Raw genomic sequence first — 15,136 nt, forward strand, 5'->3', positions numbered from 1 at the left:
GGCGAATGAACAGCGTCACTCTGCCGTGGAGAAGAAGGCATGTGCTATCGTGGAAGCTTTTCATAAATGGAGACACCTGTTAATTGGACTTTATATTAATTACAGAAAAATTAAGTAGATGGCGAATCGAACTCTCTCAATTTAAGTTTCTCGGTAGTCTGAATGGCTAGCGTGGAAGCTACATCGTTATGATTAGCAAATCGCAACTGCTTGCTGTACTAGTGAGTGCTCAGCCTTGTGCTGATGGCCAGGAAGAACGCCCCTTCTTCACATTTCTCAATTTAGTTACACTGTCTTTCACAGACCAGGAAAAGAAAGTGTATGTCCCGATGCCGATACGCTTACCCGAGCATTTTGTGGTGCAATTAGTCAAGACAGTTTGTGTGTGCTTCACGTTGCTTTGTGTCATCCTGGCGTTATTGCAATGACTCACTTCGTCCGAAACAAAAACCTTTCTTATTCCGTACCAGAAATACGACGAGACATGATTTCCAAGTGCTCCTTATGTGCTCGTCGTCGTCTGAGCTTCTGGGGCCGAGGGTCTATCCTTTTACCACCCCAGATTCACGATGTTTCCGGACTACACTGGAAGGCTGCTAGAGAGCAGCCAGTCTTTAGTTTCATCATCCATGACGCGCAGACCTTCCACTCCGCTAGGTGGCCTGAAGATGGTACAGTCATTGATGATGTGGTCTGCGGTCTGTTCCTCGGCACCACATTCACAGGAGGAGGAAGAAGCCATTCCCCATTGGTGCATGGTTGAGCGGAAAAGCCCGACGCCCGTACGGAGACGGTTGAGGCGCACCCATGCCTGTCTCCGTAGTGTCAGGCCGATGGGGCGTGTGTCGGCGTCGGGGATGAATGAACGGAGTCTGGTGGTGCCCGACCTCCATTCAGAATGCCATTTATGGTCCGCCCAAGTAGCCGCAGAGATGTCTTGTTCGTCAGCTTCGTTGATCAGAAGCCGAGCGGCTGGCACGAATGGGTGTCTTGATTTCAACACATTGCCAAGATATCTTCCTTATGTGCTGAAGTCAAACCACTCAACTTTGTCAGATCAGATCAACCTCAATTAATAAATGCTACTCAAGTTTTCGAGAGATTTTAAAAGATTTTGGATTTTAAAGGACCTCTTTCCAGCGCAACAAAAATTTGAAACATTTTCACTATCAAGAAAATAAAATGTCTTCTCACAGGTGTCAAACCCACAACAATGTTTGATATGAACGACTCGGTTACATATCTTGCAATGCAAACAAATTTATTTTCATACGAGTCAGTTCAATCAAAAACAGCTAAAAACGATTTCGACCACAGCCAGCAGCTAGATTATCTTTAGTTAAGCTTATTCAAATAGTTTCTATTTGAATAGCAAATCATGGTTACAACATCCCGTTTTGCCCGAGCTTCCCTAACACACAAATAAAGCAAATCAGTTTTAAAATCCGTAATTTATCAATTATGCTGCAAACTCGAAAGCTTTCCCGGACCCCCCATGAAGTTGCTTCGCAGACCGGTTGAGAACCACTGGTTCATATGGAGAAGCACTTAAACATTTAAACAAGTGTTCTTATTTGCTTTTCAGCTATACCTCCAACAGAACCAAGTACTACTGTAGGTACGTCTGCTTTGCAAGAAATGGTAGCCTATTATTGGAGACTGGAGAGGTCAGAATGAGAAGTATTTAAGTCATACATGAATATAATAAGTTCAAAGTACTTCAAGCATTTGTTCCATGAACACTCAACACATTGCCAAGATATCTACCTAGAGTTTGTACAATGGTCTTAAAAGCTACTTTTTCTGTGTAGACATCTTGCCAGGGTGTTTAAGGCTTATGGTAAAATTGCTCACGGTGGTTTGAATTTATTTTATTCGCATGTGATTTGGGTTCTTTTCGTTCTCTCCTCTTCACTCTGGTTTTTCTTTCGCTGAGACTTTTTGGTCATTTGTCCGAAATGATTTGAAAAAATTCGATCATTTTTTATTTATTTCGGTCATTTTTTCTCATGAAAATATTTCTATTCAAGTAGCTGATACAAACCAAAATTTGTACTTGCTGACTAGCTACAACATTAAGTTTCGCTGAGAAACGTTGTCGTGTTTTATCTGAGAAAAGTTAGAACAGACAAACGTTTCTTCAACGTTCATCACCGAAACTCAACGTTGCAACACCAGGCCGAATTGACTATATTTTTTTCGGACATTTTACTAAAAAATCGGTCAATGACCGATAAATAACCGAAAAAAAAACCAGTCTTCAATCTGAACGTTTGAAGTTGTCACTCCATCAGAAATAACTCTAATACGTTCAGGGAGTGAACTGATAATTCAATCGGAGTTGTTCCGTTAAACAGTGAGTTGATTATCGTGTTTTTAGTTACCATATGCTTTTTGCGTTTCGTTTTTCAATAAACAGTTGAACAAAGATTAGTAACCGTACAAATTGAGACGATTTCTTTATGTTAGGTGAGTGGATATCTGTTAGTTCATTTGTTGCTTACTTTTATTTTTCATTTTTATCTGCAAAACTACAACAGTTTCATATTCATATGTTTTTAGAGCAATATAATTTTGAAATTTGACTGATAGAACTTACATATTGAAGTCAAAAATACATACTTTTGGCAGGCTATTTTGATTTTGGTATACTTTTAGTGTTTTTTAGCAGTGTAAACAGTTTAAAAAAACTCTGTTTTATCAATGCGCAGGAGCCTACATACAAAAGATCAGGTTTGAAAAGGCAACTTTTCCCGAATCTTGACGATGCTTTTCATAATATTACATTTTGGGCTGATTTTGTCAACAGCATGATTACTGCCATGGCCTAAAGTCGGATGTGCAGTTGTGCACTGTGCAACCTGCGGCCCGTAAAGAAAAATTGTGTTGCTCACGGAGAAGTGTCAATTTTGAATGGTGTGCGGCCCACGAAACGAGTTTTTGATTTATTTTAGTCTGGTTTAGTCTAGTCTAAACTAAAATAATTTAGTTTACTTTAGTCAGTCATCTGTCTAGGACGTTGCAAAATTACTTGCCTCCCAAAACTATACGGTAGCCTACTGATAAATATCATTAAGAGTTCAAATTGTGTAACTGTGCGACAGATTTCAAAACAAAGTGATAAATAAAATTCAGCATATCAGTTTTTGTATTTGCAGAAGACACCACTACGCCAATACCAGTTGACATTCAAGCTGATTTTGAGCTAGGTAAGCAAAGATACTTGACTGCAATATATTCAAAGTATTTTTTCTTCAATTTATTTATCTTTTGCATCAGACTCAAAATGGTTCATGTTACAATCAGTCATAGAAAATTTCATAAGTCTGTTTCCATTAGGGAATAGATGGGACACGCAAAGATGATGTGGTCGGTCGTTTGCTCCGTCGCGCCGCATTAACGCGCAGCAAAGGCCTTCATGCCCCAACGTGTCAAGCAAGCATTGAAGCGACCAACTCCCGTTCTCAATCGGTTCAGCGTCACCCACTCCTGTCTCTGAAGCTCAGAATTAAGTTGGAATGAGGCTGGAGAGAAATCAAGTAAAATGAGGCTCAATTTCATGCCAGTTTGGGATTTGTGTCGTCTACCTCTACGTGGTGAATCCTGGTTACTGAGCAAACCAGCCTCTAGGACCGAGGGTCTATCTTTTTACCATCCCAGATTCACGATGTTCCCGGACTACACTGAAGGGCTACTGGAGACCAGTCTTTGTTTTCATCATCCATGACACGCAGACCTTCCACTCCGTTAGGCTAATGGAATTGGGCGATTGCTAACAACCAGAGACACATCAGGGTATCTTTGGGGCAATAAAAGGATAAACCCTCCGCTTCAGAGAACGAGAAAGAAGCCAGAAGTTACGACATTTTCCAGCTCAACAGTGATGATCTCACGACAAGTAAAATCGACGTTGTGCAAAGAATAGTTTAACAAAAGGCCTTCATCATTATTTATCCTCCAAGACTCACTGCCACTATGGACCAGCCACAGCCGACTTATGTCAAGTTAAATAGAATTCAAAAGGGAATTGGCCGCTTCTACTCTAATATGCACAAGTGGGGTTTGGCTCCCTAATTGACCTGTGAATGCGGCGTGAAGAAACAAATTGCAAAACCTGACAAGAACCAAATGGGGTGCCAATCAACAAGTGCTAGGCACTTTTTCTTTGACTTTATGCTACTCTGTTGCAGAGTATTGTGCAGTGTGCACCTGTCTGGGCAGTCAGCTCATGCCAGCAAAGTTGATGTATATTTGCGAACCACAATGCGTCTGATCGCTGGAACACTGAAACCTACCCCCACGCAGTGGTTACCAACAATGTGCAACATTCTTCCACCACACATTCGAAGACTGGCAGCAATTTCGAACTTGCACATGTCAAATAATACTTTCCATGTCAAAGAATCTATAACACCTCCCGGGTGTGGCAGAGTTGATGACCAGTTCGGTCCTTTTGCCACTCCCATCATCATCATCAGCAAACAACCTAACTCACATTGTAATCTTGTATTGTTTTTTTTTCACATGTGTTGATGATGCAAAATAAAAGAACTTCTTCTTCTTGCACCAATAAATTCTCAACTGCAGAAAATCTCCCAATATTACAACAAATAAACCGAGCACCAAAAAGCTCGCGACTTAAATGAAGACATTCCTGCTACGTAACCGAACCATCTTCGATAAATGTTACAGCGGGTGGTAGAATTTCCAGAAAAACATATTTTCTCTGATGAATCAATCAAGGTCCCAACAACAGCTCTCACAGGCTTTTACATGGTTACCAGAAAATCATGGTCCATTACAAACTGCATATAAGAGCAAAGATAGACTAAAACAAAAGACAATTTTTATCAACGGGGGATGACAATTTAACCGGACTGTCTAAAATGCAACGTCTCAAATCAGTTCACTGACTATCTCATATGGGAATGCTCAGTAACCTAGCTTCAAAGAGAATACCACGCAGGCCACCAATATAACGATGTCTTCTAGTGCTAATAGCTTCCAATAGTTAAATAGAAAATTCTCGTCAATATTGAACAACAACGTTGCAAAACAAAATAAAGGCGCAAACGGTTGTGATGACACATTTAGTGCTTTGTTAAGCTTTTGAAAATCTTGATTTCCATTGTATCGTATCTAGCTGGAGATACATTATCTTCACTGTCAATAATGCCAGCAAGAGTTGACTTGACTGTGGAAGGTGTAATATTTTTGTAACTTTAATCATTGATATTTATTGAAATGCTTGCAAATGAGTAAAACATTTTTTTTTTACGTTTTACAGGTGAAAACGAAATACAAGAAAGTAAGTTAGATGTAATTTGAATCAAGTGTATTAAGCTGAGAAATAATAAAAAAACAATATTACAATCAAAAACAGTTTATAGTTTCATACGTGCAGGTTTTATCAAAAAGATATATGAAAAAATAAGTTTGGTCTACATTTTTTTTGTTTGTCGTATCCAGGCTTACACCTGGTGGTTGAAGATTTAGATTAAGTGGACGGGAAGGCAAGGAAGCCAATCTTCGTGTCCACCTTCGTGCCTTTAAGTGTCCTGCCAAAGACACAGCCGCATGCTCTTGAGCGATGTCGAACCGGCGCCCTTTCGATTGCCGATCCAGGGCTCTCACCACTCGGCTATGCAGCCGACAGTTGAATCTGCGTTGATTTGAATGGTTAAAAGATACGCTTTAAAACATTTGTAATTTCCTGTGATCTATCATTCTAATTTACCATCTTTTGATCTACTAGTTACAGTTTTCGGTTACTTTTGCTGTTTTGCATGACAACCTCTCTTAGAAGTTTTAATTATCATTGGATGCGGCTACAGATACCCAGCTTGCTTTCCAATTATGTGATCCTGGTTCGACTCCAGGCTTAAACTGCTCACCCAATGGTGCAGTAAATTGGTTGGGCGTAGTTGTTGAAGGAATATGGGATGAGAGTAATGAACTAGCCATCCTGCTTTTATCAGTTCCAGAGGCTTAATATAATGAGAACCTTATTTTCTTTATGCTTGGAATTAAGCATGAGGTTCACAACATTTTCTGTGAACGCCAGGATGTTTTGTTTATTTAAATTGCTGTTCAATGAATTGCCATTTCGGCTAACCACCATGTTGGCCAGCAGTTAATGCTTTGTGAATGTTTTTCAAGCAAATGGCACAACCTGTCAGTTAGTTATAGACATTTTGTCTAAACCTTGATCGCCAATCGTGGTTTATTTGCGATCGTCTCAAACGGTCAACTGGCAGTGCCTCGACAGATGGAGAACCTGACACTCCAGCAGGACATGCTCGACAGTCTCTTCTCCAATTTGCAGTTTCTACATGTTATGTCTTCTAATCTTCCAGGCTTGTGCTGCCAGTATCGGAGATCTGGATGATGCCCGCCACGAAGTCTGCCTATCGCGGCTTGTTTCTTGTAAGTCACTTGTCGCTCCTCAAGGCAATCGTTCTTTTCTCTCACTTTAAATCTCTTGCAAAAGTCGTTTTATTGTTCGTTTTATGGCTGCTTTTGCAGATGTATCGTGTTAGGTTGTTCCCTTTGTTCTTTTTCTATTCCTTCTTTCGCTTTCTCGTTTTCTGTCTCACTTCCAAATATCCAACAACGACTGGGGCACCACGTAAATATTAAATCACATTCTTTTTGATGGATATTAAAGAGTGTGTACTGTGTAGTGGTTTTACAACTTCTCGTTCATCTCCTAGTCCTTATAAGGGAAATGAGTCGAGAGCACTGTTGGAGACAACACGCACCTTCTTTCCACTGCAACTGTCAGTTATGCCGTTCAGGGCTTGCCCTATAGCAGTGGTTCCCAACCTTTTTGGCCTTGCGGCACCCTATCAAAGAGATAAATAGTTTGCGGCACCCTGGCAAAACTGGATCAATTTTATGTGATTTCTGTATTTCAAATAACTGTATGAAATAACACAGAATGAGTTCTACAGTATAGCGCGCGTAAATAAATGTATTTATTCAAAAGTCAGTGTGAATTTTGGGCTTGACTTCTTGCACTAAATCCCTTAATATCTGGGGGCACATTGGATAAAGCCACCCGCATTTCTTCCTCGACTATAAGCAGTCGTTCCTGTTTTTTAGTTTTTATGTTCGTTATTACGGAAAATCCACTCTCACATAGGTATGACGTGGAAAACTGCAGCAAAAGCACAATAGCTTTCTTTCCAACGCAAGGATATTCATTTTGAATTTTTATCCAGAACTCGTCGAGAAGCATCTTCCTGTGCATAAGCTTAAAATTTCCATCGTTACGAATGTCAATTAATTCGTCTTCTTCTTAAAGATTTAAAACAATATGAGAGTCCAGTAAACATGGATTTCTTAACCATGCGTTCATCCCTCCCAGTGCTTGCGTGTGAATTGATTGGTTTACAATGGTTCCCAAACAATCGTGCAATTTTATAATCGTGCTGGGTCATACAATCCGATAATCCATCACTGCAATTTGACTTTCTGCGCGTGAAACGCAAAATAAAATCATGAAACCTGGCAATAATGATGCGCTTCAAACGTTTTTATGGAAAGCACAGCAAGAGTCAAAATCTATTTCACGCTGTTTTTCCTGGGCGAGAAAACAAGGGCTTACCGCCAGCGACTTCCCCACTAAGCGCCTCTCCAGAAAGGAACCGGGAATAACTGCGAGACGCGAAACTTAATGGGCTACGCACTGAAACTCGGTTTGAAATAAATAAATTCCGCACTTAACTGGTTAAAGTTAAAATAAAGAATGGTCGCAGTATTGCAATTACCCAATATCTCGCGGCACCCTTGAGCATTGCAATTGGCACCCCAGGGTGCCGCGGCACCCCGGTTGGGAACCACTGCCCTATAGCTTTCAATTCTTCTTGGTATGAAGAGCACCACCTTCCTGCTTGCAGTTTTTTTTTGCTGTCACTATCGTTGGCTGTATCGGTCGACTCGTTGTGACTACGATTCCCGCTTATCAATATTCATTCTGTGAGACTTGGCGTTGTCCCTACTATCAGAGGTCCGCCAGTTTTTGCAACCTTTCGCCATGCTTCCCGGTTGTTGGTGTAGGTTCTATCCAGGCTTCTTACACTAATGTCTTCTCTTCCCAACTCTAGCCACCTCTTTGTTGATCTTCCAATTTTTTTTTCCCGGACAGAAGTTTTTTTTGCCATTACTGGAGCCTGTCAACTTAACAAATAAAAATAAGTGAGAATGTGTTTTAGTATGAAGCCATATCCATCGCTGATATGCGTTGTTCTCGGTGCTTTCCAAAGCTGAGTGTCAGAGGAGAGCAGCCGAGTAGGCTACATTATTATCCTGGACCCATTATTTTGTTGAGTGCAAAGCAGAAATGAAATACATTTTTATGTTTTAACTGTCTTGGTATGACCGGACAATGCATTAACCTCATGTCTACCGATGCAGAGACACTCAAACCTAGTGGTTCTTAACCTTTTTTTGGCACGCCTCCTTTTGACAATGGTCACGTGTTCTGCGTCTTCAACTCTCAGGCTATCCTTTGTCTTGACAGCAACTGATGTAGAAAAAGGAGCAAAGATATGTGGATTTGAACACTGTTAGTCTTCGTAACCCTATTCAGACCAAGCTATTTTTGGCAGCTAATGGCCTGACGGTGTGGACTTATTCCATCCAAACTTTCATTTTATAAACTGTTAGTCTTTAACCGTATCTGTCACTGGCGTAGACCTTATGGTCTCGCCCTCTGCTAATTCAGAAATTTCACATAGAAGCAGTGACGCTAGAAACCTGAGATTTTTTGACTTTTACTTTTTTCTCTTGCCCCAAATTTTAATGTTGGTATCGGATAATTGTGAAGTTCACAATAAACCTTTTGTCACAGCCAGTTATGAAATGCATGAAAATTTCGGGTTTATTCAATAGCTTGATTGACAGTTTACTATTAGCGTGCGGTTTCATTTTGTGCTTGTCAGTCAAACGCGACGGCGCTAAAATTCCAGGCAGCAAAATCCGTCTTTTTACATTGATTCAACGTCAATTTTGCTGTCTGGGTAGGGAATCCGTCTCTGACCCAATATGAGTCATTCTTTGCTGGCAGACAATAATTAGGAAGGTAATACGTTATTTGCGCAAATTGCTTTGTAGTGCAAAAAGTGCATGGAATACTGTTTGCACAGAAACGGAAAAACAAAATTGATGAAATTCTGTGTTCAATACAAGAAGACTTTCAAAATGAAATGTCAACTGAAAAATTTGACCAAGAAATGGCGAAAATAGGTCTAAAACCGAGTCTTTATCACCTTTTCTACCTAAAATGCACAATCACGAATATATTTTGCGAAATAAATTGATTGAAGTGATAGACAAGGCTTTTGACCAACGGCATACTTTTTCCCGGTGTTATTTGATATAAGCCGACGGAGTGATTAGCAATAACAGAGACGTAGACCTGATGGTCTCGGCCAGTAACTCTTGCCGCCAAAAGGAAGCAGTGACAGATACGGTTAAATATCTTGAGTCCAGACAAGTTCGTAAATTGGAAGATAATCTCGAGTTCTAGATTTTTGAAGTCTGTCTTGACTGTGTGGACTTTCATGCACAAAATTCTTGTGTTTTTTCAAATCTTTTTTTGCTTGGTTTGCGTGTTTTTATCAGCATCTGAAAATTATTTTATGCTGTTTGCTTTCACGGTATTTAGCCTAGATGAGCTGTTGCTTGATGAGGCCACTTGAAGTTACCATCTGCGAGCGCAGCGTCCAACATGGTCCACTGACTCTCACTAGTCACTGGATTACCTTGTTACCTCGTAACTGTAATCATTCTTGAAACTTGATTACTTTGTAATCATTCGTTTGGAAGATAAACCAAATTATTCATTATTTACAATTAGATTCCTTACAGGCTTACACAGATCGAAAAAACATCTGAAGGGCTTCAGCTTTTTATAGCCTAAGACATCTGTTTTTGTAAAATTGACTACCGTTCCTTGATAATTAAGTTCAGGAGACCCTTCATTGGTGTACAAGAGGGGAAGTTTTGGATGCTAAGGCTCTTCCATAAATAGCGCAATGAGTGTTAATAGATAGTTTGTAATAGACACATAAAAGATTTTACTCTTTTTGTTTTCACGCCGGCAGTAAAAAAACCAGATTTCAGAACAAGGGCAACAAAAGCTCTGTCTGTAATAGTCCTTACTTGTGATTACCAGTTTTAAAAAAATACAAATGACAAAAAAATAGTTAAGGAGGAGTTACTGCGAAAAGATTAAACATCGTCGTTACGCCCCGCAAGGGGGGGGGGGGGGGCGTGCCCCCGGTTAAGAACCACTGCTGTAACCATTAAGAATATTAAACAATAACTACTCAAATCCTAACCCGCCCTTGGTAAAGATGCAAGGTAAACAGCGGGACGGTAATTACGATCAAGCGTTATGCAGGCTCAAATGTCAAGCTCAGTTAATGCAATGTTTCAGTGCTTTTTATGTTAGAATTTTGTGTTGATGTAACAGCAAAATGTGTAGTTTTGAAGTTAGATTATTTTGTAACATGATCCAATATTTTTCTTCACAGTGATAACCGATAGAAGCCCGACCCTTATGTATATTGTTTCTGGGGGAATTCTTCTTGTTGTTGTTTTTTTGATGGTAGCTTATTGGTGGAAGAGGAGAGACGCTTTGCTGCACCCGGATGAGGCGCTGAAGCATGGAGATATATTTTACACGATAGATGATCTGAGGGATCAAAAGCAAAAGTCCATGCGCTTCTCTATTTTCAGCTCGACAGCTTTTTATCGACATGCAATCCCAGAAGCGATCTCCACCAGACCAGCTTTGGAGCTTGCTCCTCCAAGTGTTCCAACAGAGATTCCACACGAAGAAGAATCTGATCCGAAGATTTTTCCAAACTCTTTTTTCCAGTCTTCTGTCGAGAGCTTTCCAGAATATGCTGACGATGAACACCACGAAGAGCATGGATATCATTAGGTTTGATGTGTTGCTGCAGTTGGTGAATGCAGCCATCGTCTATCGACTTATTGAGAAAACCATCATTTTTCTCAGGCTCCAGTATAAGGTATCCCGTGTACCTTTCAATCATATGTTATATTCCTATCAAATTTTAAAATATTTTTTATCGAACACTTGTGGACAAAAGTTTTTATGGACAAGCGCTACCATTTTGTTTTGATATGCCATTGTGCAGCAAGATAGAAGCATACTGGCTGAAATTTTTAAAGATTTTTTGCTGACTTGTGATGATATGATTAAAAAGATGTTCAATTAGACTGTTAGGAAGTTGCAATTTAGCATCAATGCATCATGGTTTGAATTGAGCCAATTAAGGTTGCCAGGTCATTCTTTTACTTAAAGGCCATAGCCTTCTCTAATACCTAACTTTTATGTTAAGGAATGAATAGCAAATTTCTTTTGTTCTATGATCTTAAAAATCTTACATTCTATCCCCAAAAGTTTTGTGTTTTTTTGTCATGCTTTTAATTACGCGCAAGCCTTAAAAATGCTGCTATAGAAGTTGCAAATTGCTTAAAGGGCTGCCCACAAAAAGCCGTTCTCAAAAAATTGATCCCTCCCTCCGTTTCCGCAAAATGTCCGCACTATTGAAAGGATGTCGGCATCCCAGGACCCCCCCCCCCGTCCACAAAAGTTCGCAATTTGTAACCCTTCTTCTCCTCTTTGACGGCGGACGTTTTTTTGTGAACAGTGCCTAAGTGCAATAATATTATTACAACTTCATGTGGCAAAAGGTTTTAACTTATTACTTTGAGCGTGTTTAAATATAAAAGACGTTGTCAATATTTACGCAACACTGTGACATGGGGGTAGCCATGAAGCGAGCAAGCACAGATTTCATGTCACTCATCACGGAACGTTTAGAGGTCGTAACTAGGGTAATAGTTTGTTCACCATAATTTCTCATAATTCACCCTTAATCGTTTAATTCTTTCGCCGAAGTATCAACAACTTTGGAATTAAGCTTTTGAATGCGAGATATAGAAAATGCTTCAATGAGTTAAAGTGCAACTGCGCGATGACTTTTACTGCACTTTATCTGAAAGAGCATGTTTCAATCTATAAACACCAACCTCGCCGTTGCATTTTAAGGCTGTTTCATCTCAACAAAAATTATCAAAACCATGGTTCTCCACCTGCTTGATTTTTGGCCACGTTGCTGCAATGACGGAATGTATTGCACAACACACCAGATTATGACGTCAGTTCGAGACAGACCGCGAAGCGACAATCGCTTTTACAGGTCCTTTCGTTATTTGGTGCCAAGCCTATCTCGGCTAGTTTGGTCTCCACTCAGTTCGTCTTGAACTGACGTCATATCACCAGATGGCGTTGACGACTTTGCCACTTCCAGGTAGCGTGAGAGAGAAGCGCTAAAGAGCGTGGGAAAAAAAGGTCGGTTTCTTAGTTGTGGCCCTCAATTGTAAGGAAGTGAGTTTTTCAACCTGTACCGGGTGTCTTGACTAGGCTTATAGATTCTACCTAGGGGTGTTCAATTTCGATTTTCGATTCGATTTCGATTAAGGTGATATTCGAAATTCGTTTTTCGTATCGGACATATTCGAAATTATAGCCGCCCTTTCGGCTGAACGCGGTTGAAAGTAACGCCGAGTGGCGCGAAATCTGTCTTGTCGCATTTTGCAAGCGAAAAAAGACTTCGACGCATGCGCATCGTCGATCACGTGACTATCACACGCTCTCGCGGGTCCAACGGCCAGTCCTGCACCAGGGATGCCAGGTTGGCATTTTTAATGCCAAATTTCTCGAATGAAGATAGCTAGGTTGTGCAATAGCAGAAAGTGTAGGCTGAGCTTTGTCGCAGTTTTATCCATTTTTACCGAATCCATAGGCGCCTAAGCCGTGGGGGCAGGGCCGTAGCCAGACCGCAGAGCAAGGTGTAGCCAGACCGCAGAGCAAGGGGGGCAACTTTTTTTAGGGGGGGGGGGCGAAAAAATTTAAATGGGCAAAATCATTATCATTGTAGCTGTTGCCCGAGAATGTTGAGATTTTTCCAAAGGGGGGCGAAATTTTTTTCAGGGGGGGAGGCCCCCTTTGACCTCTGGCTGGCTACTTCGGCCTGCGCATATTTCTGTGTGGGGGAAAATTTTTATGCTGTATTGATACATAAAACAATAAATGAACTAGCGATCGGCAGCAGGAAAACACTTTTTGAATGCAAACCGCAACAGCTTCGCGATAAATAATCACTAAAACGAGTTGCGATGCTACAATCCAACACCAGACAACAAAATCTGTCATTTTTACATTGATTTAATGTCTGCAGACGTTGAATCAATGTAAAAATGACTGATTTTGCTTCCTGGGACATAGCAAAAATCTACCATTTTGTGTCGATTCAATGTCATCAGATGTTGAATGCACCCAAAAACAACATAATTTGCTTACGTAGACGGAGCGTGCGTTTAGCTTTATGCGCTTGCAAACATACTCGATGTTGCTTTCGAGTCGAAACCTCTGCGCTCTGCAGTGAAATGTCGCGGCAGTGAATCGCTCGCTGTGAAAATGAACTTGAAGTGTTTGGGATCCCAGCGACCTCGGCTCCAGCGGAGCGATCGTTTTCAAAAGCTGGCCTGACCGTCACGAAGCTGAGATCCCGACTGACGGGTGATCATGTCGATCAGCTTGTGTTCATCAACACCAACTTGGGCCTGGAGCTGTAGACGTTATTTTGTGTTCTTTTTTTTGCAAATTTTCATGGCTTTTTTTAGCGTTTTCTAGCGAATTTTCATGTTTCTTTCAATAAAATCACATTTTGCAGTTTGGTGAATAGTTGTGATATTCGAAATTCGGAAATCGAAAATAAATTGAATTTCGAATATTGAAATAATCGAAATTGAACACCCCTAATTCTACCCAACGTTAATTCGATTGTGCAGTTGCACTTTAACTCTGGGCTGTCCATGAAAGACGTCCTCATAAAACTGCAAAAAAATCTACATACTGTGTCATAGAAACATCCGCAATTTACAACTCCCATTGACTGAGGACGTATTTTATCAACTGCTTTTTATATTTTTTTATATCTACGTTTGGTTGGTTTTGTTTTAATAAAATCTTCGCTTCTATTGTCTTTACAAAGTTGCTGACTGAGAATTTGTTTATGTTAAAAAAATATAATTATTGTTGCTGACTTTAAAATCATTATATTATTCACCAGAAGAAGCCATTGTTATGAAGTTTTGTTTCATGGAATTTAATGTCCGCCCAGTTAGCTCAGTGGTTACGCCCGCCCGACTCAAAATCATTCGGCGCTGGTTCGACTCTCGGAGTGTGCGCTTGAGCAACGCATTCCAGGACTGCTCTCCGTTCACCGGCACCTAGTCGTCCCAGTGAGTGGAATAATTTCCAGGCAACAGGATTTCAACAATTGAAAATTTCACTCTGCCAATCTCGGTAACCGGCCCTGCGTCAAGAGCCTCTACAAGTATGTGAAACTACCAGGAATAACCAATCAAGGCTTTGTCAGTCCGAGGATAAAGATTCAAAACCAATCAGTTTTATTGGTGAATTCGTCAGGTAGCCACTTTAACCTAACAACTTTTGTAAAAACCAGTAAAGCTTTGAAGCAATCACCCAATCAGAAGTAGGCTGCAGGTAGAATAGCGCTTCAATCAGAAGTTAAAGGTAGAACGGAGAAAAATCACAAACAGTTCTGATAGAAAGTAAATTAAACGAACGTTCAGCGTAGCCGAGAGAAGTTGTCATTTCAATGACGTAGGTTTCATTTTCATTCCTGTCTAAACTCTTTTCTTCTGTGGTTACGAAGCAAAGTAAGATCAACTCTCTGGCTGCGTGCTAGAAGGGTCGCAAGTGGACGGTAGCCACTGAAGCATGTTCTGAATGGTTGTCGGTGTCTTTGGATCCATCTGAGAATTAACAGTGGCTACCAATCACGAGGGAACTGCTTCGAATATTTACGGAGTCTTCATTCAATAACATTTAATATGAGACTTCTTGTATCCAGGCTTGCGCCCGGTGGTTGAAGATTTAAGTTAAGTAGATGGAGAGACAAGGAAGCCACTTGTCGTGTCCACCTGCCTTTCAGGCATGCCTGTCTTGCCAAAGACACTGCCGCATGCTCTTGAGCGGTGCCAAACCGACGCGTTTTCGAGTGCCGCA

The 15,136-nt window shown here is 40.7% G+C and overlaps 1 protein-coding gene across 3 annotated transcripts in view; it reads left to right on the plus strand.

Annotated features, from left to right (window-relative positions):
- LOC145782539 (uncharacterized) overlaps positions 1-12,910 on the plus strand; it is a 32,543-nt gene extending 19,633 nt beyond the window's left edge. The window contains exons 3-7 of one of the 3 annotated variants that reach the window (XM_082594346.1): positions 1,586-1,618; positions 3,159-3,209; positions 5,288-5,308; positions 6,357-6,426; positions 10,542-10,643. In XM_082594346.1, coding sequence (XP_082450472.1) covers positions 1,586-1,618; positions 3,159-3,209; positions 5,288-5,308; positions 6,357-6,388 — 137 coding nt within the window. In that variant the 3' untranslated portion in view covers positions 6,389-6,426; positions 10,542-10,643. Of the gene's footprint in view, positions 1-1,585; positions 1,619-3,158; positions 3,210-5,287; positions 5,309-6,356; positions 6,427-10,541 lie in introns of all 3 variants that reach the window. The other 2 variants (XM_082594345.1, XM_082594344.1) reach the window with 2 other exon arrangements.
- The last annotated feature ends 2,226 nt before the right edge of the window (positions 12,911-15,136 follow it).

This window comes from Aplidium turbinatum, chromosome 13 (genome assembly GCF_918807975.1).
Source record: "Aplidium turbinatum chromosome 13, kaAplTurb1.1, whole genome shotgun sequence".
Lineage (NCBI taxonomy): Eukaryota > Metazoa > Chordata > Ascidiacea > Aplousobranchia > Polyclinidae > Aplidium > Aplidium turbinatum.